The 25,522-nt window shown below is 37.2% G+C and overlaps 1 protein-coding gene across 2 annotated transcripts; it reads left to right on the forward strand.

Annotated features, from left to right (window-relative positions):
- Positions 1-4,219: 4,219 nt before the first annotated feature.
- On the forward strand, positions 4,220-23,541 carry LOC117292231 (guanine nucleotide-binding protein G(o) subunit alpha-like). 2 transcript variants are annotated; one of them, XM_033774206.1, is made up of 9 exons: positions 4,220-4,289; positions 6,168-6,371; positions 6,983-7,074; positions 12,887-12,979; positions 15,186-15,346; positions 18,292-18,420; positions 18,716-18,845; positions 20,162-20,321; positions 20,792-23,541. In XM_033774206.1, the coding sequence occupies exons 2-9, from the start codon at positions 6,248-6,250 to the stop codon at positions 20,980-20,982; spliced, it is 1,080 nt and encodes a 359-aa protein (XP_033630097.1). In that variant the 5' UTR covers positions 4,220-4,289; positions 6,168-6,247; the 3' UTR covers positions 20,983-23,541. The 2 variants fall into 2 exon arrangements, with proteins under 2 accessions (XP_033630097.1, XP_033630098.1); XM_033774207.1 differs by lacking the exon at positions 4,220-4,289 and adding an exon at positions 4,374-4,657.
- Positions 23,542-25,522: the final 1,981 nt, after the last annotated feature.

Consider the following 25,522-nt stretch of genomic DNA (forward strand, 5'->3'; position numbering starts at 1 on the left):
AAATAGAACGTATTCTCTTTGTGTCGTGATCGTTATCGTTTTTTTCGTAATCGCTGCAGTGTGACTCGGCCTTAACATGTTTAATTTGGGATGGATTTACACAATTTGATCATTTAGTTTGCAATAGTAGCAATAAGTGTCATCAACTATTATAAAGTGTTATTAGCGTGTACATGTTTGTTTTTAATATTAACAAATGCTATTGTCTTCCTGGTGCATGGTGATGTTTCAACAACATGTATGTATACTCGCCAATTGTAACTTTAAGTTAAAGGATTTGGGTACTTTTTCTAAATGTCTATAGATTTACATTAAACTTACATGGTTTGAAGATAAGGTTAGTGGAAAGCTTCCCTTCAAATATTACTTACTGAGGTGCTGTAGTTTTTGAGAAATGAGTAAAACAATGTCATGAAAATACGTTTGTAAATGCTGAAAATAATTTTGGTCTCGGTCTCGTGAGACCAAAATTTTCATGACATTGTTTTACTCATTTCCCAAAAACTACAGCACCTCAGCTCGTAATATTTTCAGAGAAGCTTTCTAATATCATTGTCTTCAAACTGTGTAAGTGTAGTGTAAATCTGTGAACGTTGTGTTTTTGGTCCTACAAAAGGTACATACACCCTTTAAGGCTAGAAGTTCAATATTGATCAAGCGTTGAATTTTTTACCAAAAAATAAACCTGAAACCTATCATATCAATACATGCCAAGCAGGACATCAGGTTAGCTGAGTGGTATGCTTGCCTTCCGCCTCTGGTACCTCAGTTCAAATCCCGCCGGGGCATTATGTGGATTCGGTTATTAGTTTAAGTCCTTGCCTGACTATGCAGATTTTTTTCCCAGGAATAACTCTCCTGGGTTTTCCTCCCACATCTGAAACTGAAATCTTGTTTGCATTGGGTTCTTGGCTAGTACAGTGATTAATTTTGCTTTTCTGAGAGCCCTTGACTTCACAACCAGAATTAATAAATGAAATGGAAAGCAATGCAGTAGTCTTTTATGTAATATGGATACTTTCAGTTCTACACATGACTCACTACGCATTATGAACACATGGATTTCCTCTATATGAATCAAAACATTTGTGTGCATTTGTTAGCATGTTATTACCATTGATAATCGGCCAAAACTAGCATGGTGCGAGTGTGTTGAAAACAACACAAGAACAATTTGGGTTTTTTATGTTTATGTATGTTCAACCATTTCAGACAGCTAAATTGTATTCCTTTATTATAGATTTCAGAATTTTATTGCGTTGTAAGATGGTCCACTTATCAGGAAAATTCCGAACATCTATTCAAATTTTAGAGGGAACTGGCCCAATTTCATAGTAGCTTAACAATTTTCAACTTAGCAGAAATGAGGGGGAATGCCAGTCACAAATTGAACATGTGAAGTTGGAGTTTGGCTGGTAACCCTATTCTGGTAAGCATGTTTTGTTGCATCAAGCTCTTTTTGTGCTTTAGCAGCTGTTAAAAAATTGACCCAGGTCTTAATTGGTGGATGGAACAGTTAGTAATTCATTCTAAAATCTCAAGGAAAATGAGGAACTAAAATTGTTATCCAAATAGTTGCTGATGTTTAAAAAATATCAGCTATCTGTTTTGACATCAAGTGTACCAAGTATTTAACCTCTTATACTCGATAACATTTTCCTACTTTTGTTTCCAGGGCCAAATATCATGCCTGAGTAAGGTAAAATGCAAGTTAATTTAGTTTAAATATGATATGTAGTTGGCATAAGGTTAAATTAGGTGAGAGTTTTTCAAGCGTTTTTCTTTCCAGGAGTTTTTAATTACGGGCACTTAATTAATTTGAAATAAAAGTGGTGCCAAATGTACTTATATCTTTTTGCAAATGTAAAACTCTTGCATTTATTTGTAAAGAATAGACACTCAACATGAAGCAATTTTGAGTCATCATGTGATTTCAGTTAATGTTTACTTGCTTTGTTGTCTTTGATTTGTTTTGGGGGTTGAGCAGATGAGAAGGCTTGGAAGTTTTTGTCAAATTTTATAATGGAATGGTACCAACACCCCCTCCTTTGTCCAGTAGTACCCAGACCGAAATGCAATTGATGTGTTTTTCATATTTGTACACAGTCATGACAGTACTATAGTGGTGATAGATTTATTTACATATAGCTAGACAAGTTTTTAAAAAACTCCTAATGTAGTAAACAGATAATTAGCTGATAAACTCCAAGTTGTATTTTTTTCAAAGGCATAGCCACGAGATTTAATTTCTATCTAACCAAAATGTGTGTATATTAAGCATGAAAGTTCTATAATTGGACGTATGATTAATGAGTGTAAAAATTAAAGTACAACAGAAAATTAAATGTAATGCTGCTATGGGTTACAAACCTAGGAGGAAAAGTTTATTTATATTAAGTATAATGCTCACTAGCTTGGTTTGGTTAAGTTGGTAAAGACTCAAATTGTGCATAAAGTGTACATGTACATGTTCAAATCTTGCTTGATTTAAGCCATATCTGAAGAGTGGCTTTGGCTACGGCTGTGATGACAATGTATAAGAATAGGACTACTCAGCCTTCCAGCCACAGCCAATGCTGATACCAATAATTCGATCATCTGGCCCTAATTTCATAAAGCATGTGAACACAAAAAACTCTTGCTTGGTTAAAACTGGTCTACCAGCTAGAATACCATTCAGTTACCATTACTGCGACTGGTACCCCGCTCATTTCTTGCTTAGCAAAGAAATTTGCTTAGCAGATGTTTCTGCTTAACAGCTTGATGAAATTGGGACCTGGCCTTAACATTCTGAAATTTCTTTTCTTTTGTGGGTAAATGACATGTATTTGTAATTTTTGCAGACTGAACAAATTGAGGCTTCCCATTGCGCTCCAGCCATTCTTCTTCGACTTTGAATAAATATCATAAAATGGGTGTTTTCCCCCCACAATTTAGACCACAAGGTGAATACCTTCATTGATTACATTATTTCATTGTCTTTGTGATTATTGTTTAATACAAAATGTGTGCTTGGCCATTTTGTTTGTTACAACCGTTTGTTAAACAACTTTTCTAGTTTCTATTCCGAGATTGGTGCAAATAAACTAAACCGTGTTGGCGATCTCGACTGAGAACATCATGGACTATTGTATTTTTGTTAATTGTTTGTTGATGGGGGTTGGAGGACCAGAGTTGGCAGCTCTACTAAGGGTGTACTAGTCTTGGCCCAAGACTATGGTGCTTGATTTTGGATAGTGTACTACGCGCGGTTGAATCGTCAAAGCGCGCCGCCACGGTATGATTTAGTTAGCTGGACGGCTTGAAATCTAGACTACACTCTGGCTTGCCAGAGTGTAGTCTAGATTTCAAGCCAGAGTGTAGTCTAGATTTCAAGCCAGAGTGTAGTCTAGATTTCAAGCCAGAGTGTAGTCTAGATTTCAAGCCAGAGTGTAGTCTAGATTTCAAGCCAGAGTGTAGTCTAGATTTCAAGCACCATAATCTTGGGCCAAGACTAAGGGTGTACATAAAAGAAAGTAACGGAGCACTTTGATGTTCTCATCTGTCGAGACCGACCACCAACACAGTTTAGTTTATTTGCACCAATTTCGGAGTACAAACCAACAACATTGATTGGCTGTGTTGATACAACAAATTTATATGAAGCTCCGCATTGTGTGACTTTTGGTGATTTATTTCATTTTTTAAATTAACTTTCCAATTTAATTATGCTGTGGAAATGAAAGTCATTGCCGTAAATCATCCCCAGATAGCGCCCCTATTTGAGATGGAAAAAATTACAATACTATAGGCTTACATACATGTAAGAAACTTTAGAAGACCACAGCGTAAAAGAAACATTGGAGTCGAAGGGAAAATGGCAAGGAATCATTTCATTTTTGAAACTTTATAGAAAAGGGAAATATTATTTAGTTCATGCCTTTAATTGATTTCAAACTATGTTGAAATGAAGTGCAACTTGTTAAACTGGAAAGTAAACTTAAATAAAATGTTGTTTTTTCTGAATTAGCCACAACCAAGAAAAATCAACTTGTAGTTGGTTGGTTCAAAATTTCTATAAATTGGTGATTTTGAAGTTGGGCAGCACTGATATTGAACTTTGTAACACCTGTCATAATGCCGACCTGTCATATAATGCCCAAGAGAGGGCGCACTTCATCAACCATGTTAATGTTTTATGAAAAGCAGCAAGCAGCAAGTCAAGATAGATTTGATGGAAAAAAGTAGTAGCAGAGCTGCTGATGAGAGAGAAAGGCCGTGTGCATGCAGTGTGACAATGAAACTTTGTGGTAAATACAAACTTCGTTTTTCAGTATGACTCATACTTCATAGTGTACATTACAAGGTGGTTTACACATTGACGTGTAGTCGCGCAGTGGACCCCAACAAAAAGAGGGACAGAAATAACCCTCGACAAACAACACAACAGTCTCAGTCACTTACTACACATCACACTGTACTGTCAACACACAGCATGTTTTACGTGTAAGTTGTATTGTGAGTGTGAGCTGTGTTGTCACAGTAGTGTCAGTAGAATAAGTTTAGCTGCAATATACTGGAATAGCTGGTCGCTGCTTCGCCCTTGTTTATGATTTTACCGTGTTTTTTTGTAGAAAAAACACACAGTGACATTACATTTACATTATGTATGGTTTTGGTGAGTTTCTTCCTTTTTTGAAAATAACTATGCTTGATACTTGCTTGGTTGAATTGGATTGGTATAATTACATTAATGAAAGTAATTAATTTTATTCATCATGGGTTAATTGTGAAGCTCAGTTTTTCTTCCTCCATGGTAATGGTATATTAATTATTATCACTATAGTCTGTATCACCATGGAGGTAGTATCACACGCTCATCTGTGCTGATGTTGGGTGCAATCTTTGAAGTTGTTCTTTTATTAGGTAAAAACAAAATTCTGTGGTTTTGGAGTTAATTAACGACTGATAAATTGGTGGCGACGTGCGCAAAATTATTCTTTTTTATTAAGTTCGCACACTCCATATTTATACCTGCAATTTTGTGAACTAAAATCTGCCAACACAAATTAAAAGGGCACCGTGAGGATGTATTGTCTTTGAAATGAATTGTCAAAATGTTTATTCTATTCGGACAGAAAGTTTATCAACAAACTGTAATTTTGTAGGTTGCGCGGTTTATTTTTAACTTGGGAATCTGCCAGTGCGATTGTCCCCTGCTTTGTCAAAAGAGTAAGGTCCAGCAGAACACTGCTTTATTGAATATATTATCCATTTAACCTCTGGAAGTAAATTCCCTCCATACAGAGTATTGGTGAGACTGAGAGTTATGGTTGAATGTCAAAGATCGCACAGTGTTAAAAAATTGCGGTCGAGCTATCCTGCACAAATTTTAATATCTTGCAAGGAAGCAAAGTTTGCGACGTCACAAAATTGCACACCGCTCATATTAAAAAAACTGACAACTTTAAAGATTGCGCCCAACACTGGTTAGGCCATGGAGGTAGCCTTGACCCAGTTACTGGTGCGCTGTACTGCTTTTTAGGAAACTTTTCATTATCCGTCATACGATAACGTCAAATTTCGAAGAAAAAAGTGCCCCAGTTTCAAAATTTGTCATCATTTATACTAACTAGTACATTCGATATAATGACAAGTTAAAAAAAATGAGTACAGCACCCCAGAAACTGGGTTTAGGCTAGGCCATAGTCAGCAAAATCCTAATCTGGATTAGGTGAAGACTACATGGGTAGGTGCAGATTAGGTGCATGTGAAACAGGTGGAAAGTTGTGCAGAGTAAATAAGCTGATTTACTAAGTTATGACTTGCTATAAGAGTAAAGAAAAGTGGGTAAAATGAAAACTCCTTGGAGCTAATGAGTATAGAAGTAACACCTGAAAACTAACACTGATGAGAGCAGTGATGACATCTGCTCCCTGTTACTACCGTCTTGCACAAAGACTACTTTTTTCAGAACATAGTGAGATTAGTTCGATGTGATGGGGGTATTATAAGCAAGCTCACGCTCATCATCATCATCATCACACAGTGATCAGCGATGGAAGCAGCTTCATGTACGAGCGGGTCGAAAATTTGAACTGTTTGTTATAAATACTTCGCTGTAAATAAATTTCTAAACCTAAGTCTACTCGATACCTAATCTGCAATATTTGTTGCTTTATTACCAGATATCTGACTGTGCTGTAGCTGCTGTTATTGCACCGTAATCTGCTCATTATTGGCCGGCCTGGTCTAATTGAGGAATAAGATGGGGGCCTGCATGGGTGTGGACCAAGAACAAAAGAAGGCACGCATGCACAGTGAGGCCATCGATAAGCAACTTATAGAAATGTCCAAGGAAGAAGAGCACATTGTGAAGATTCTTTTATTAGGTAAGAGCACTCCTGGACTTGTATTTTTGAGAGGGCAAGGCCGTTTTCATTTTCTAAAGGGCACTTCCATCGGAAACATTTGAATGGGCACCAAGGCCAAGATCAGAGGCTACAGAGGGTCTGTGGCCTCCAACTTATTCCAGGCCTCTAAGAGTTCTTCAATGGGCCATATTTTTGCCTGCGTGAGGGCGCTCTCAATCACTTCCGGGGGTATATTCATTCAAACCCAAAACAGTTATTGAATTCTGGAACACATTACCACCCCAGACATCTAATCCGTCATGGACAATAAGACGTTTAAAGAAGCCGTAAAACTACGGCGCAACAAAAGTGAAAGAACACCTATTAAAACTGTGCAGGACTAATCGCGTTTACCTCCGGAAGTGAAGTAAATACTATTGAGAGCATTGAGTTTAATCCTCCATGTTATGAGGCCTACCTTGAGTGAACACTAGTTGGGACAGTACCCACAATTAGTGTAACGTCCTGAATTCTTCATAATTAGAGTTAAAGGCAAAGTATGCCTTTGGTTTTTTGAATCGTTCAACTGTTTTAATCAAACTAACCTGTGAAAAATTAATTTCAAAAATGTTTTTTTTTGTTCAACCCAGGGGCTGGTGAAAGTGGCAAGAGTACACTCGTGAAGCAGATGAAGATAATACACAGTGATGGATTTACAAACCATGAGCTCATGAGCTTTAAGGTAAAGTCATTTCATTTCAAAAGTATCTCATTTAAAACAAAAATTGTCTTCCCTAAATGGTTGTAGTAAGAGATGACTCTGGCGAATGGATGTCATGTCGTGGCGGAGTGGTCAAGCGCACAGGACACAAGCTGGACACAACTAATAATAATACGGCTCTGATATAGCGCAATAATAAAATTGATAATTGGGCTTTACAAACACATTATAACCCATGATCACTGGGTAATTTATTCCTTAAACCATCTCAGCTCCCTTGGAAGTAAATACTGCCAAGTTTGTTTGGCACCAACAAGCAAACTCAATCAAGAAGAATCGTCTCTGCCCTCGTAGGTACCCAGTTACCCCTGGGTGTAGAGAAGCACAGTTTAGTGTCTTGCTCAAGGACACAAGTGTAAGGACCAGCATTTGAACCCGCACCCTGATGACTTTAGGCACCAGAACTTGAGTCTAATGCACCACACAGCTTGGCCATTACATACTACAAATCGTGATCAGTGTTCCGTTTTGATAAAAGCACTAATCGATTTTGAGGAATGCAGTAAACCCATCAAGTACATTCCGGATATTTTTTAAGTCCAAACAGAATGTATTCAAGTCTTCTCTGTCAATAGTTTGAGTCTGTTATTGATTTTAGCTTCATCCTTACTCCCTCTACTGGCACAGGTACCACCATAGAGCACTGTAATGTTGCTGAGCAAATGAAAACCAGTTAGCGATCAATACTTTCTTTCTTACATAATACAAAGTGTCTACTCACAACATGGACATCGTCAATACCCAATAGTTTGCACGAAGAGTTGCCATCGAAAAGATATTTTATTCAAAAATAAAAAAACACAATTCCTGGCAATGACTACAACAGGCTTTTTGATTCATTGACACCAACTAAGAGCTCACTCCGTGGCAGTGAAGTTTATAACGAGAAGTCCCCTCGATCCACTAAGTGAAAGTAGTAGTCCTGGCCGGTTTCCTACCTCCTGCCCAGGTAGCAGTTTAATCAGCAGGACAGTTCTTTTCTGAACTAAGAAGCCTCCCGAATTCCGAAATTTACTCCCCGGTAGAATAAATAAAAAAAGACAAGTTCTCAAAAAAACAATACACAGCTAAGTAGATACACGTGTGTATACGTGGTTTTATCGCAAACTGAATACATTGATACCACTATGCAATGCCTCAAAGCCTACTGAACACAATTTTCTCACTGATGATGGCATTATTTATAACAGTGCACCAAGTAAGCTGACAGCTTCAACAAATTGTTATCTCAATTTCAACTGTCAACTCAACTGCAGACTGTCTTAAAAATAGTTGTATTGTTGTCTTCTTGCTTTGAAACAGGGTTCTTGTATTTCACCAGGAGTTTCTAAAGTCATTCCTGACAGACATGGCCCACTATAAATGTCCATCATTATGCTGTCATTATTCCACACATCCCTAAGACCTATTGTTTTTTTTTTTTTTTTTTTATTTTTATAAAGTTCCCTGGTCCCTAGATTATTAGTTTTACAGTTAAAAGCAACACTATTTTGCAGGCCTTGAATTTCGATCTTGAAGGGGGCACAGCAGTTTTCCTTTGGAAAGGGGCACCACAGCAAAAGCACAGAGCACCACAGCAATTGTTGTGGGTGGCGTTGGTTATTTCGAGGCTTGTTATAGATGGAAACAGTTGCGTCTATAATGTTCACTTGATCTTTAAACTATTCAGGGATTTTGTTCAGTGTTGTTGGGTTCTCTATGAATGGCCAAGCAACGGCTTGCTTCCCCTCTGGGTTAGAAAACCCAAGATTTCAATCCATTCATCAAACGGCCTTGGAGCCTGTAAACAAACCATTCAGGAGGTATTAAAATGCTGAGGGATTAAAGGTGTCTTCAAAGATCACCATGGATCATTCATTGCCAATTGAAACAGAAAAGAGATTAACTAAGAAGTGTTGGGATATAATTGATTTAGTCTGCATGGTTTAAAACAGAACTTTAGGAGTCCTCTACTCAGTAGTAGTACATTGTAATTACATGGAGGTTCAACCACCCACAAACTCCACGGCGCATCATCACAACAGAGATTTTGGATCTGGAACATGAAAGTGGGATCACATTTAATCACATTACTTCCATCAGGGGTTACATTATACAATACAATACAATACAATGGGTTTTTATATAGCGCCATTTCATTTAGACCACAGCGCTTTAAACGAACAATAGCAATGCAGATAATACAACAAATGAACAAATAAAGCAATAAACAGACACTAAAAAAAAAGATGTTTTTTAAGTGCTTTCTTGAAAATTGGCTGCCTAACATGCCTAAAGAGGCCATGTCACGCAGGGGCAATTTACAGGCAACCAGTTAGGCAACAAGAAGAAAAGTGTTCACACTTGAATGTTAAACATTCTTCTTTGGGATTGTAAAGACGGTTCCCATTGGACTTTGTTGGTTTTAAAATTACTGCAACTTTTCTGTAGAATTACAAAATTAAATCTTAATGGAGAAGCATGGTAAACTGACCTCCCTGTCAACCTACCACGACCGTGATGTAAAGCTAACAGGCCGAAAGAGGTCCCGTGCAGCCATGGTAACTTAACAGGGCCGCTAAAAAGTCCAATGTGTGAGTATACTCCAGAGGAGGTTTCTGCACAGTATAGGAAGATGATGAAAGGGAACAGCTCTGGCACTGAACACGTTTGGTAATAATTGTCAAAGACCAGTATTCTCACTTGGTGTATACCAACATATGCATAAAACATCAAACCTGTGAAAATTTGGGCTCATTTGGTCATCGAATTTGCAAGGGAATAATGAAAGAAAAACACCCTTGTTGTATTACTTTGTGTGCTTTCAGATGCATAATAAAAGGCTTCAGCTGAAGTCTTTTATTATTTGAGTGAGAAATTGCCTCTTTCTCAAAAACTATGAACATTACTTCCGAGTGAGCCATCCTCACAATGTTTTATACTATCAACAGCTCTCCATTGCTTGTTACAAAAGATTTTAAGCTAATAATTATTTTGAGTAATAGCCAAGAGTGTCCAGTGCCTTTCACAATGTCCATATGTTCAAATACGAGAGAAAAAAAGCATCTAGTAAACCTTCCTCAATCCCACACTATTTTAAGTATGTAATTATAGGAACCCTATTGCCACAATCCTCTAAGACAAAGTCAGCCAATGTACATGTTTGATGAACAGCAGGGTCCCTACTGCCTCAATCCTCTGATTAAGGAAATATTTGTACATGGGAAAGCTCAACCAATATGCCATGTTCTAATGAAGTTCAGACTTGTCCATCTTCCAGGCACTGAAGAAAAAAACGCAATTTGAAATTTTCTGTTTTCTTCTGCCTGAAGTCGGTGTTTGATCAGTGGTGGGAACTCCATCACAGCATGCAGTGTCAACCATGGAGGAAGAAAATTCCTCCATGTGTCAACACACAATTTCCTGAAATCACTCCACTTGGTAAATGTGTACACTTGAGGTTATTGTTGGCGCTCTCTCTAGTCAGTAGACAACTTTTGTTGTTGGGTTATAATACTTTTTGACACTGTAGATTGGTAATTGAGTCCTCAAGCAGGTTCTGACTACAGGCAAAGTACAAAATGTAAGAATAATATTCAGGCCTCGAAATAATCCACAACACCCACAGCAATTGCTGTGGTGCCCTGTGCATTTGTTGGGGTACCATTTACAAAGTTAAAATACAAATCATAGAGTGGCCCCTTACCGGAGGGTGCCCCTTTTAAGAGCGAAGTTCAAGGTCTGAATATAATAGTACTGTAGTAATACTACAATAATTGGCATTTTTGTAGCGTTTTTAGGAAATCTACATTATCAGGCACTGTACAGCTATAACAAAATTACATGGCAAAAAAACAATTGCAATATTGCAATATTAATCTTATACACGCAATAGACGCATTATGGATAATCATAAGGAAAAATAGTATATTAACGTTCATTTAAATAAAATCGTCTGTAGCAGCTTCTTGGAAACTTGATTTGATTGTGATGATTTGACATTTGAGGGAAGACGGTGCGATCAAAGAGGGCCAGTTTGTGAAAAAATCCAGTTACCGTTTTTAATGAAGAACAGATATGTTGAGCTTTCTATAAAATATAAATTGTGAGTTTGCCTTGACGATAATATGAGTTACTGGGTTTGTTTGATTGAGGTAGGCCTACATTATATAGGCCTACATTGTGGAGTTTGGTTTTAAGGTTTGCTCGACTTGCCCCCTTGGACAAAATATGTTAAAGAGGGGCTCGAAAGTCAAATTAAGTTTTGTTTAAAAGTTTAAATGTAAATGTGATCTAACCAGATAAAAAATAAGGAACACAGAAATTTCAAGTTTCTTTGTCATGAAAGCTTCAAGCAGGTACACCCCCAACGCTCTGCCTCAAATGACAGCAAAATCTTGCCACTAATTTTATGGTTTGCCCTTTACTTTTTTGGTGATAAGCCAGCAGGACCAGTTAGCTTGTCATTTCACTTGTCCGTTAAGGTTCTTAACAAGTCCACACTTTTGATTAAATAAGGATGCATTTGAACACTGAACTAGCTAGCTGGACACCTTGGAGTGAATTTGAATGGTCCTCAGGTGTTTTAACTGGCATTTTCAAGCAGACCACTGTAAAGGGAAAACGCTGATTTTGAAACACTCTCACATTTTAAAAGTACTATTGTGTGTAAACTCTACATTGAAATCAGTGACCATTTTACCCTGAGCCAATGTTGTTCTACAATACAATGCAATGCTCTTTCTGAACCTCCCCAAGCTGGAGGCCATTGTACCAAACACATAGTAACAGTTCAAGGAGAAAATTGCTATGCTTTGTGCTTGTTGTGTTTGTTGTATCACAAATCAGGTTTCATTGCAAGAGTAATTCAATCCAGAACTGGCTGAATCAAGTTCGATCAAACGACCTCATTATTTGCCTTGTACACACACCTGAGCTGCCTGTACTAACAAACAAAAAATGTGCATATTAGTTATATATGCTAAAGGTGTAGAATATTGTGTTTCAATCCTTAATGATAACGGGACTTGAAACGGCCATGAACCGACTGCTATTTTTTTTTGAATCGCATTTGTTAATTAATGGCAATACATTCGACGCATAACAACAATACATTTGTACTTGCTCCTGTGTGTACACGACAAACAACTTAGGGGGGGTCATTCAATTTGTTAAAATTCCAATTTGTTTTTTAAACTGTTTTGGTACTTGGTACTTGGTTACTGCTAAATACTCTGCATGTTCTAAAAGGAAGTTTGACAAGGCCCTAGGGGAGGTGGAACTGAGCTTAAATGAACTTCGAAAAACTTGATTTAAATTCCTAAAGGCATTGTGGTTTGGGCGTCAATGGTGCACTGTGGGAGTCTATTCCATGTGCTAACTGTTCCGAGTATGAAGGAATGTCAGTTGGCTGTATAAGCTGTTAGTTGTGCACGTTTTGATTTGGTTTGGTTTGATTTTCATCGTTAAAGGTTGTTTTTGAAGGTCAACAAGAAAGGATACCAGTTAATTATAAAGCCAAATACATGTATATATTTGCAGCATCAGAGTCCAGCTTTCTCCAGAAGACAATCAAAGCATACTGATCAAAACGATGAGTTGAAACTGTTGCTTCTTTTCAGAACCACCCCAACTCATTTAGAGATTATCATTACATGGTGTTACCGCAAACCTTTACTTTATCAAATAATACCTTACCATGCAATGGCTCAAATCCCATAAACATGTATAACATAACGGAATCTTACAATCATTAAAATGACTATTATTTTGTCTTTATTATTTTCCATACCAGCCTGCTGTCTTAGACAACCTGCTAAGTTCAATGAAGTATGTCTTAAATGGAATGGGCCTTCTGCGCATCCCTCTTGCAAACCCCAGAAATAAGGTGAGGATGTTTTTACAATTTTTCTGCAATATCTTTATTGGCTCCCTCTCAAGATGAATTGTTTACAGAACACTCACATTCAAAGCGCTGCATGGCCTAGTTCAGTTCAGTACAACATTTATTTCCAATTCCTCAATTAATATAAATACAATGTTAGCAAAGAGATACAGAAAATTTCAGGAAATTGAGGGCACAGCCAAGCAAGGGAGTGCCCATACAAAAAAAAAAAACCCAAACAAACACAATAGAGTTAATACAGACAGAGCCCTTTCATACATCAAGGAGGATATTTTTCAGCAACATCAACCAACTTAAACTATTCGCTCTTAACCATTTGCAGTCATTTTCACCACCTCCGAGGAGGCTAAAAAAAATTCTCGTCAAAATAGTAATTTTTTTTTTACACTGGACCACACAGGCCCGACGCCGTAATTTTGGATCTGGCCAGTAAACTCATGCCCGGACATGTACAGCGGACTTGTGTTTGTGTTCAAATGATAAATATAATTCTGTTGGGTTTTTATCTGCTCAAGACAGATTAACTGCTCATCAATTAAGTTAAATGACAAAAGTAATTCCATGTAGACACACCCCCTCACTGAAACAAATGTACATTTCCCAATATAATAGATGTTAAATTTGCACCGGGTAAAGAATATTAATTTTGGTTTTTTACCCATACACCGATGTGTGTTAGCACTGTATACTCAGTACTTTCCTGAGTCCTGTGAAAAAATATCACAGGCTTATTACTCGGGTAAGATTCGAACCCACGACCCTTGCAATTCTAGAGAGCAGTGTCTTACCAAGTAGACCACCGAGATTGCCCGGTAGCTAGAGACAGTTCGAATCTTATGTTTTGGCAATGGGTACCGCAACGATATAATAGATGTTAAATTTGCATCGGGGGATAAAGAATATTAATTTTGGTTTTTTACCCATACACCGATGTGTGTTAGCACTGTTTACTCAGTACTTTCCTGAGTCCTGTGAAAAAATATCACAGGCTTATTACTCGGGTAAGATTCGAACCCACGACCCTTGCAATTCTAGAGAGCAGTGTCTTACCAAGTAGACCACCGAGATTGCCCGGTAGCTAGAGACAGTTCGAATCTTATGTTTTGGCAATGGGTACCGCAACGATATAATAGATGTTAAATTTGCATCGGGGGATAAAGAATATTAATTTTGGTTTTTTACCCATACACCGATGTGTGTTAGCACTGTTTACTCAGTACTTTCCTGAGTCCTGTGAAAAAATATCACAGGCTTATTACTCGGGTAAGATTCGAACCCACGACCCTTGCAATTCTAGAGAGCAGTGTCTTACCAAGTAGACCACCGAGATTGCCCGGTAGCTAGAGACAGTTCGAATCTTATGTTTTGGCAATGGGTACACCGCAACGATATAATAGATGTTAAATTTGCATCGGGGATAAAGAATATTAATTTTGTTTTTTTACCCATACACCGATGTGTGTTAGCACTGTATACTCAGTACTTTCCTGAGTCCTGTGAAAAAATATCACAGGCTTATTACTCGGGTAAGATTCGAACCCACGACCCTTGCAATTCTAGAGAGCAGTGTCTTACCAAGTAGACCACCGAGATTGCCCTGTAGCTAGAGACAGTTCGAATCTTATGTTTTGGCAATGGGTACACCGCAACGATATAATAGATGTTAAATTTGCATCGGGGATAAAGAATATTAATTTTGGTTTTTTACCCATACACCGATGTGTGTTAGCACTGTATACTCAGTACTTTCCTGAGTCCTGTGAAAAAATATCACAGGCTTATTACTCGGGTACACCGCAACGATATAATAGATGTTAAATTTGCATCGGGGATAAAGAATATTAATTTTGGTTTTTTACCCATACACCGATGTGTGTTAGCACTGTATACTCAGTACTTTCCTGAGTCCTGTGAAAAAATATCACAGGCTTATTACTCGGGTAAGATTCGAACCCACGACCCTTGCAATTCTAGAGAGCAGTGTCTTACCAAGTAGACCACCGAGATTGCCCGGTAGCTAGAGACAGTTTGAATCTTATGTTTTGGCAATGGGTACACCGCAACGATATAATAGATGTTAAATTTGCATCAGGGATAAAGAATATTAATTGTGTGTGGCCGAACTGGGAATGTAGTGCTCTGCAGATTTAACTTTCCTTATTGTTTTGTATGTGTGTGTGGTTTTTAGTTATATGCACAGACGATTCTTCAGTGTCATCGATGTTTTGATGAGCGGATTAAGATGCGTTCATCTATTGCAATAGCTCTCCTGGCTCTGTGGAACGATGCCGGAGTCAGATCATGTGTATCTAGAGGACATGAGTATGAACTCAACGACTCGGCTTTATAGTAAGTTTACTCAACTTGCAATGTAGATCTTAAATACCAAAAAGGCAAAGTATTGCTTGTGACCCAGTTAGTTTTTATGTTAACAATTATTTTGAGTAGGCCCCTAATTACCAATAGTGTCCAGTGCCTTTAATCTTACAAAACTAACATGTGAAGTTTAATTTCAAAAGGTGGTCATGTTTTTTAGATATTGCTGAATATCTGGAGCGAATTTGTCCACACAGGAAGAATAACCCCTTATAGGGAGGTAATGTAACCAGTTGGGTCAAAGAGATGTTTAAAATTTCTTTTCAATTTGGAATTTTTCCAATTTTCAATAACAAGAGGGTAATACAAATTTAGTTCGCTGAATTCCAGGATAAAAAAATGTATAGATTAGAGCACACCTTATATTTTTTTATTTATACAATTGGAATATTTGAAATGCATTGAATAGATGGGGAATGTTTGTGGTTGTAAAAGCATGACCGACCGAAAGGAGAAACAGCCAGAACAAATTCTGGGAATACCCAATCCTTTTTTGTTTATTGTGTGTCTGCCACTTCCCCTATATGTATTCCTCTCAATGAATTGTGAACATTAGAATAGTTTGTGTAATGCATTGTACTGAATAATAAAAACCAATAGTACAGTCCCTAAAGGAATTTATGTATAGGGATAGTTCACTGCACTGTAGAGGAGGGATCAGGATGGGTGTTTTTTTATGGAGGTGGCAGTGCACGCTGGAATATGAGACTTTAGAAACGAGAGCAGACGTCCCCCCTCACTGTTCCTGTTCCGTTGTTCTCAGCGACACGAACGATAGAAAAGTACTGTTGAGTGGGACGCCCGCTATCGTCTCAAATGTCTGCCATTATTCACTGCTACTTACAGATCCCGAAACCCAACAGGGGTTTCATAAACACAACAAGGGTTTCAATATTTTTGTGTTGTTAAAAGGGCCACTCATGGCATGCTTGAATGAAAGAGGAAGAAACTTGCAGTTCTCAAGGTTGTATAGTGGGGTTAAATCCCTTTATTAAAAAAGAAAAGGAAAAAAGACTAAATTATTTGTTGCTTTAAAAAAATGATTACAATAGAGTGCAATGTATATAATTGTACCCTGGGACCTGGTTTGAGACCTGGGCCAGACTTTACAGAGGTGTTTAAAGACACTGGACACCTTTGGTAATTGTCAAAGACAAGACATTCTCACTTGGTGTATCCCAACATGTATGCAAAAAAAATAACAAGTAGGGTTCATTTGGTTATCAAGGTTGCAAGAGAATAATGAAAGAAGAAACACCCTTGTTGCTCAAATTTGGGTGCGTTCAGATCGCAAAAAAAAAAATGAAATGTCTTCAGGCCGGAAGCCGTTTAATTTTTCAGTCTAAAATTACCTCTCTCTCAAAAACTACGTTACTTCAGAGGGAGCCGTTTTTCACAGTGTTTTATACTAACAGCTCTCCATTACTTGTTACCAAGTAAGTTTTATGTTGACAATTATTTTGAGTAATTACCAATAGTGTCCAGAACATTATCTCATTTGTGTTATTATAATAGGTAATTCTTTCATACGAAACAAAATAAATTTTTACCAGACTCAAAGTCAACATCGAACATACTTTTAAAATTAAAGATTAGGTGAATTATTGTTTTAAAAAACCCACACATGATGGCTGGACTAGTCTGGTCGAACATTTACTGGCCCGATGCTAAAATCACTGGCCTCCTCAGTTTCAATGAGCCACTTCAGAGTTCCAGCTGCGCATGTCTGTTACTACTGACAACGCATTTTGTCTATCTCCAATAACCTTTCGACAATACCAGTGGTTACGAGAGATAGACAAAATCCGTTGTCAGCAGTTAACAGACATGCGCCACTGACATTCCGAAGTGGCTTATTTTGAGCCATGTCCGATGTAAAGCATCAGTTAACCTGTGCAGTCCCCTAGTCCAGCAGAATCAAACAATAAAACTCACTGTTTGAACTTAGTACAAGTGTACAAGGACAGACCTATAATCTTACATGAAGCACTTGTGAGAAAACAAACACTTTCCCTCTCACTCAAAGAAAAAACAAATATTCCCTTGAATGGGGTTACAAGAAGTCAGTACCCGCCACTGACTTGGAACTAGAGGGAGTACAAAACCATGTCACTCAGTGGACAAAAAGTATTGCCCTGATCCATGATAGACCTTTATCATGGTGCGGCCATCTTGAATTTCTCCCATTGATATCAGTGTTACCAAACCAAGGCTGGATGAACAAAATAGTATGGTTCCTAATTGCAAAATACTTATTAGCATTCATTATTGTTATCCGATACAAGGAACATGACAAAGATGGAGGCAGCATGTTAAAGTTCTATTATACACAGGTCATGCATCAGATCAAAGAGGAAAAATTGTCAAAGAGTACATTGATAAGTAGAATTTGAAACTTTGTTTGGTGGGCACACTCTATTAAGATGTGTGGAGACATGTAGGTTTTGTGGATCGGGGCCGATTTCACAATGAGCTAGGATTGATCTTAACTGCAAGTCAATCGTTTTAATAGATGTTAAATTTGCATTTTTTTTTTTTTTTTTTTTTTTTTTTTTTTTTAACACCCATATACAGCGATGTATGAAGCACTTGCTAAGTAATTAGTAAAGTGTGATGTCACAATACAAATCACTATGGCAACACACAATTTGTTTTGCGATGAATTTTATTGCTTTGTGAAATCGGCCCCAGGTTGGCTCAGTGGTTCCATTCCCTGCCTTTCATCTCTGTGGACCTTGGTTCGAATTCTACTTCTGCCTTGCATATGGATTGGGTTCTCAGTCCCTACCTGATTGCGTGGGTTCTCCCCCTTTGGGGTTTTCTTCCCATATCTAAAAAACTGAACATTTCTTCTTGCTTCTTTCATCCTGTTATTGATGCTAATTGTAGGGGTTTTTTCCCTGATCTATTTTGTCCAGTTATTTTGAAAATATAGAGCGGATAACTTCTGAGTACTACAGACCAAGCACGGTAGACGTGCTGAGAGCACGGGTTCGGACCACAGGAGTTATTGAGACTCACTTCAAGATCAAAGGAGTGATATTCAGGTATGCTTGTAAATCAGGGTTTCGATTTCACAAAAATGTCTGATCCCAGCCTTCGATTTCACCAAACTCTTCCTAACTTGCAAAAATCGCTTGATGATGAAATTGTTCCCTGAAGCTTGTATAATCATTCTATTGGTTTTTTTTCCCACCATCACACCCTCATTGTTGTGATCGCACAGTGTACAAACACATGAATGTTTGAAATCAGAAAATGTGGTCAAAGTCTAGATTGGTAAATAAAGCATAATCAAAGAGTAAACATTTATTTTACTTCCTTTTTCCCCTTCTTCTTCAGAATGTACGATGTTGGAGGTCAAAGGTCAGAGAGACGGAAATGGATCCAGTGCTTTGATGATGTGAAAGCCTTACTGTATGTGACAGCCCTAAGTGGTTATGACATGACACTCTTTGAAGACCCAGAAGTGGTGAGATAACGGTTTCTATTCAGTACTGATTGGTGTTTTGATGTTTGCCCCTGTTTCTGATTTTGTTTTACATTCATGTTTGTCGGATTTAAGGCATTGCCTGGTGAGGGTATCAATTTATATTTGGTTTGCGGAAACACCATGTGTGTATCTACTTGCCAGGTAGATTAGGTTAATAATAATAATAATAATAATAATAAGACTTGTAATGCGCACATATCCACCCTGCTGGGTGTTCAAGGCGCAGTCAAACCAAGAACAAAACAAAAACAAAACACAACACAAAGAAAAACAGACACAACAAAATTAGTCATTGAAAACCTGTGACATAAGATAAGTTTTGAGAAGAGACTTGAATTTTGCAGTACAAAGACAAGATCGAAGATTAAGTGGTAGAGAGTTCCAGATGCGTGGCGCGGCTGAAGAAAAAGACCTGTCACCCCATGAGTGTCGAGACTTGGGTTCAATGAGGAGAAGCATAGAACTTGATCGAAGATTCCTTGATGGAGTGTAAACTTGAAGCAGTTCAGAAATATAGTGGGGAGCCTTGCCATTAAGAGCTTTGTCGACAATGAGCATCAGCTTGAAGATGATTCGTTGAGAGATAGGGAGCCAGTGTAGTTGTTTCAGAATGGGGGTGATAGAACACGATTTTCTAGACAGTGTCACAATGCGGGCAGCAGTATTTTGGAGCCGTTGAAGTCTGGAAATCTGGTTGTTAGGAAGACTGTAGAGAAGAGCATTGCCGTTGTCAAGACGAGAAGTAACAAATGCGTGAATGACATTTTTCAGTGGCACTTTTGTCCAAGGACTTGCGAATCTTACCTATATTCCTGATGTGATATGATGATAAACGAACAATGTTGTTGATGTGTGGCTGAAGTGTCATTGATGAATCAAAAATAACCCCTAAGTTCCGAGTTTTCAGCGAGGGAGCTATCCGAGCATCACCGATGGAGATGTATGGCACTGAAACCTTAGTTCTTTAGAGAACTGTCTTGACTGTGAGAATTTTAACTCAATTGGTTATCAAAGTTGCAAATAAGGAAGAAGAAACACCCTTGTTGCACAAATTTGTCTGCTTTCAGATGCCTAATAAAAGGCTTCAGGCCTGAAGTCCTAATATTTGAGTAAGAATTACCTCTTTTTCAAAAGTTACCTTACTTTAGAGTGAGCCGTTTCCCCCAATGTTTTATACTACCAACAGCCCTCCATTGCTTTTTACCAAGTAAGTTTTATGCTAACAATTATTTTGAGTAACTACCAATAGTGTCCAGTGCTTTTAAGAATTTGTACGATTTTGTTTTCTTTTCCAGAACCGATTGAGGGAAAGTCTACATTTATTTGAGTCGGTCTGTAACAACTGTTTCTTTAGGAGTACCACCATCATCATGTTCCTAAATAAAGTGGATCTATTTCGACAAAAGGTCCTTCACACAGATCGGCAACTTAGGGTGTACTTTCCAGAGTATCCAGGTATGAACTCGAGCCTAATCTCATTAATAGTAGCTGGCTGTCAAAAGAAAATATTGTGACTGCTGGTTTACAAATGCCGAAGCTCAATAACAATCCTACACGTGAATACGTGCATAAGCATTTTTAGCGCAATCCATCGAACCAGCAGTCCATCGGCAGTTCATCGGACCACCAGACCACTTGTCTATCTACATACACATTCACACACAATCGTGAGATTCACTCACACTTCACTTGTCAAGCCTCCGACCTTCATATACCATATACTTGTACTTCTCTCGCTCATAAAACAGTCAAATTTGAGGGACCCAAGCTTTGGAACTCGCTCAACTCTCTAAAAATCTGTCTGTATTTAAGCGTAAATTTAAGGGTACTTTGTTTTAATAGTTCATATTGTTGATAGCTGTTTTCTTTCTTACATTGCTGACCTGTCTTTGTTCGTTCTTGTCCATTGCTTCCTTTTCCTGCAGGGCCTGATTATGATGTGGAGACAGCCTGCCGTTTCATCCGAAGACGCTTCCAAGACGCCAACCACAACCCCAAGAAGCCCATCTATCCGCACTTCACCACGGCAACAGACACAACAAATGTGGAGGTTGTCTTCCAGATTGTCATGGAAACCATTATCAGGGAAAACCTTAAAACAGCTGGTATGTTATAGCACAGGTTTTTTTTACATTTTTTCTTTTTACTTATGATAACTTTTGGAAAGTAAATTGCCCTACTTAAGTGCACATGTTTCAAGAGCGCTCAAAAGATTTTTTATATTGATGAGAAACTTCCAGTATATTTTATAACTAAAAAGTGTTTGTGTACTCAAATATTCTTCAAATGCCTGAAATGTCAAGCACTGCCACAGCTTTAAATGTATTGAACTAAGTTAAGAAAACTTTTACAACTATTATTATTTTTTTTCTTCATAACTGCCTTATTCAAAGTGTCTAATTTCAAAATGAATAACTTGTTCTGTGCAACATGCATTTTCACACAACTTAGACATTCTATGTCACGGTTTCTTGTTTTTATTTAAATATTAGTTGATAACAAAGCAAGGATGGAAATGCAGGCCTGGACTTATCGAAGGCCACGGAGGCCATGGCCTCTGTTGCGCCTAGTCTTGGTCTTTGCCTTCCAATGGAAGTGCCTGTCGCAAAATGAAAATGGCCTTGCCCCCTCAATGATGAAATTCCAGGCCTGGGAATTGGTTTTAACACTCTATACAACTTCATTTTTCTTCACTACACCTTTACAAAAAATCAAAGGCTGACTTTGCTGAACTTGTATTCATGTTTTTGTAAAAAAATAAATTGCATGTGCTTTAACCCTTTTCAAATCCTTCTATAACCTCTTGGCTGAATGAAGGATTCAGAGGGACTAATGAGGGCTGTAGGCCCAAATAACAATTACTTATTATTTAGACATTCCTACATCTACTGCCATCCCAAAGAAGGACAAACATAGAAAGAGAAAGCGGATAAGACTTTATAGTCTCTTCAGTCTTAGAAATTTGCACTAATGTATACATGTTATAACGAAAGCACGTTATCACTCAAGAAATACTTTTGCCTTTCGGATGTATCAAGGGAACACAAATCAGAAAGATACATTTTGTTTGGTGAGAAACAAAAGATTTTCAATACACACAATTTCGAAAGAAAAAAACCCCTCAAAAAGCTAGGCATATTAGGTTCAACACGCATTAAAAAAAAATGGGCACTGAAAGAGTTAAAGTTTCCAATATCAACAGGTTTTTAGAAGCATTTATTGTTGAATAACAACTGATTATTTTGTGGGAAAGTCTTATGTGCAAGGCAGTGCTCTCTCGTCTTCTTTGAAATAAGTTTTATGTTTGCTGTAAGCAGAACTAAACTTACTAATTTGATCATCTAATGAGAGACTTTCGAACACTAGGTGGCAGCAGACTGACTAGATAAATTCCATTGTGAAAGTAGTTCTGAGCACGCGCACAATATGGGCATAAATGGATATACCCGGTAAGTCTGCTGCCACCTAACATCCCAAAAGACCAATCTTTATTGGGAGCTCAACACTAAATCTTTTGTGAATATTATGTCTGGCATGTTTTATTATAAAAAAAATCTGGAGTTGACCAAACTTCATGAGTTTTTATTGTTGATAGGAGTGATCAGCATTCATGAAGTTGTACTTGATGGCCTTTTTAATTTTGTATTTGTAAATATTGTACAGGTCCTGTAAATTTAACGTGCTTGCCATTGAGAATATAGATTATGTAGCATAATTTAAATTAGTTTTTGTTTTTTGTTCACGCCAAATACGACACATTCCAGAAACAGTAGGTGCAGTGCTGTTGTGCAAGTTTATAATTAATGTTAAGGTTTATTTTTGAGCGAGTTGTATTTCTGTACGAATTCACAGGTATTGTGAAAGTCTACATGCAATGCTGCATCTTCTCCATTATTTTAAGTTAGTTCTAAGTTATTGTAAGTACGTATTATTTCACTTTAATTTTTGTAAGTTGTTACACAAAATCGACAGCAAACAAGTTTACTTTTGTTTACTCTGTTTTTTTTTTGTCTTGTTTTTTTTTATAAAGCTTTAAAAGCAGCGTTAAAATGTCAACTTCTGAAACTTCTATGATGATCATGATGACCAGCTGGGCCCAATTTCATATATAGCTGCTTTAAGATGGTTTGATGAATGCTTTAAAAGGCCACTACATTCAAAAAATGTTGGTGTTGCAATGGAAATATTAAACACTCCAATCTGAAAGCTTACTGGTTATCAGGATCATGCTAAAACAAATGTTGTTCTGCAAAAATTTCCTCTGAAATTAAGTTGGATTGAAAAAAAAAACCTGTTTCTGAAAACCTACAAAAAATGCAACAGCTGATTTCAGGTGTTAAAACCAAAACCTAAAACATACTGAACACTGCTTATGGTATTTCATTATTTTCTCCTGTCTCACACAACAGGTTAAGAACAAGTTAACACAGGTTTGTTATGTCTGTGACTCTTTTTTTCAGCTCTACAAATCCTGTATTATACATTTTATATTAATGTCTGCACAACCGATTGATGTGTATATAAGTGGAAAGCTGAAATCATAAAATACAGAATGTTTTAATTTATTTTAATCTAAACAGTGTTACTGTCTGGGCCCAGATTCGTAAAGCCTGTAAGCACACAAATTTGCTTAGCATGAAATTTCTTCCGTGATTTTTAGGATAAGCAAAAACAGCTGAATACCAGTATCAAGCAATATGCGACAAATGGAAATTAGGTTGGTAATCCTGTTTTTATCAAGGAAGAAATTTCATGCTAAGCAAATTTTGGTGCTTACAGGGTTTATGAAATTGGGCCCATTGCTGTAAAGATGTGTAGTTCAAATCTTTCCTTTCTGTTAATTTACATTCATTTTGCCGTAAAGCCATGCCAAAGAATAATGTTGTTATCTTCTTGTGAGTGATACTTCTGTCTAAATTAAGTGAAATATTTCCCTACTGTTGGTGCAATCCGTGTTGGGAAACAGTCTGTAGTTCCCACTTGATGTCGCACAGCGTGAAGAGTTTTTTTTATCCAAACCCGCAGCGCACCTAATACATCCACCTAGGTCCCTATTATGGGGGTTCTGGTTGCATATTTTAAGAATACCCCAGGGTTTACCTCTTGCTTTGTGATCTCAAAAACTTGATGACTAATGAAGCTGAAACTTCTACAGGTAGATTATGTTACATATCTACATTCACAGTGAGTAGGATTCATGTCATTACCAAAAACTTGGTCTACAAAAGGGAAAAACCCCTTGAACAATAAGTTTGATATGGTTAGATTGGATGGAGGTACATAACAATATCTGTGCATTTGAATATTCATTTTTGTTTTTCAAAGTAAATTAGAAATGTAATTATTCTGTCATTAGATTAAGTAAGTGTACAAATTTGTGTTTTCTGAGCATTTCGATGTTGGTTTATAATTTGATCATGAGAAATATTTGTAAATATTTGTACAGTCAGTTTTTGATCTGAAGTCAAATAAAAAAAATGAATTCAATGCTAGTTGTGTTGACATTTTCACTTTGTGGCCCAATGTTTAGGTTCAAAACTGTAAACCTTACTTGAATGTCATTTTTATCGCTTGGCCATGGTATTTCTCATATTCATCAAAATATTTGCATACTTGTGGCAAATACTTCCGGTTACTCTTCCGGTTTACAAAGATTGCACACAGTTTTCAAGCCAGAATACATTGGGATTAAGAGGCTTTTCAGTGTTTTTTAAATTCTGTCAAAAAACAGCAATTAAAACATTCAATAAGGAGGAGGTGCAAGTGTCAACAGTCCACGAGTTAGTTGAATGAAAAAAAAAACCGCAAGAGTAATCCATTAAAATTAGGGTCATTTGACCCAACCTCACCTCAAACGAATCATAATCTTACAAATAATACCATAGCGGTTATGCTTACTTGTTACTTTTGTCTTCAATTTTTGTTTTACAAAACAATTTCAGGTTTTTTATGCTTTAAAATGAAGAGAACAAGGTAACTGTTTTCTTATCACTTGCCATTAATATTTATCTGATTCTTCGAAATATTAACAGTTTTCGAGCGAAATAATTCAAATTTTCCTTAAAGGCAGTGGACACTTGGTAATTACTCAAAATAATTATTGGCATAAAACCTTTCTTGGTGATGAGTAATGGGGAGAGGTTGATAGTATAAAACATTGTGGGAAACGGCTCCCTCTGAAGTGCCATAGTTTTGAGAAAGAAGTAATTTTCCACGAATTTGATTTCAAGACCTCAGATTTAGAACTTGAGGTCTCGAAATCAACCATCTAAAGGCACACAACTTCGTGTGACAAGGGTTATTTTTCTTTCATTATTATCTTGCAACTTCGATGACCGATTGAACTTAAATTTTCACAGGTTTGTTATTTTATGCATATGTTGAGATACACCAACTGTGAAGACTAGTCTTTGACAATTACCAATAGTGTCCACTGCCTTTAAACGAAAATATCTGTAAAAGTTTCTAAATGGCATCATACACTATTGCCTTCTAAAAGCAAAATATTACACGCAAATTTTTGCCTCAAGTTTGATAAAAAAAACAAGGCTGATAGTCCTCGGAGGTTTTTGTTGTCAATTATGGCAACGATTTAAGTTTTTGCCTTATTATAAATAAAGCAGACGACAGATTTGTAGTTTTCAACCTCGGTTTAA

This window comes from Asterias rubens, chromosome 7 (assembly GCF_902459465.1).
Source record: "Asterias rubens chromosome 7, eAstRub1.3, whole genome shotgun sequence".
NCBI lineage: Eukaryota > Metazoa > Echinodermata > Asteroidea > Forcipulatida > Asteriidae > Asterias > Asterias rubens.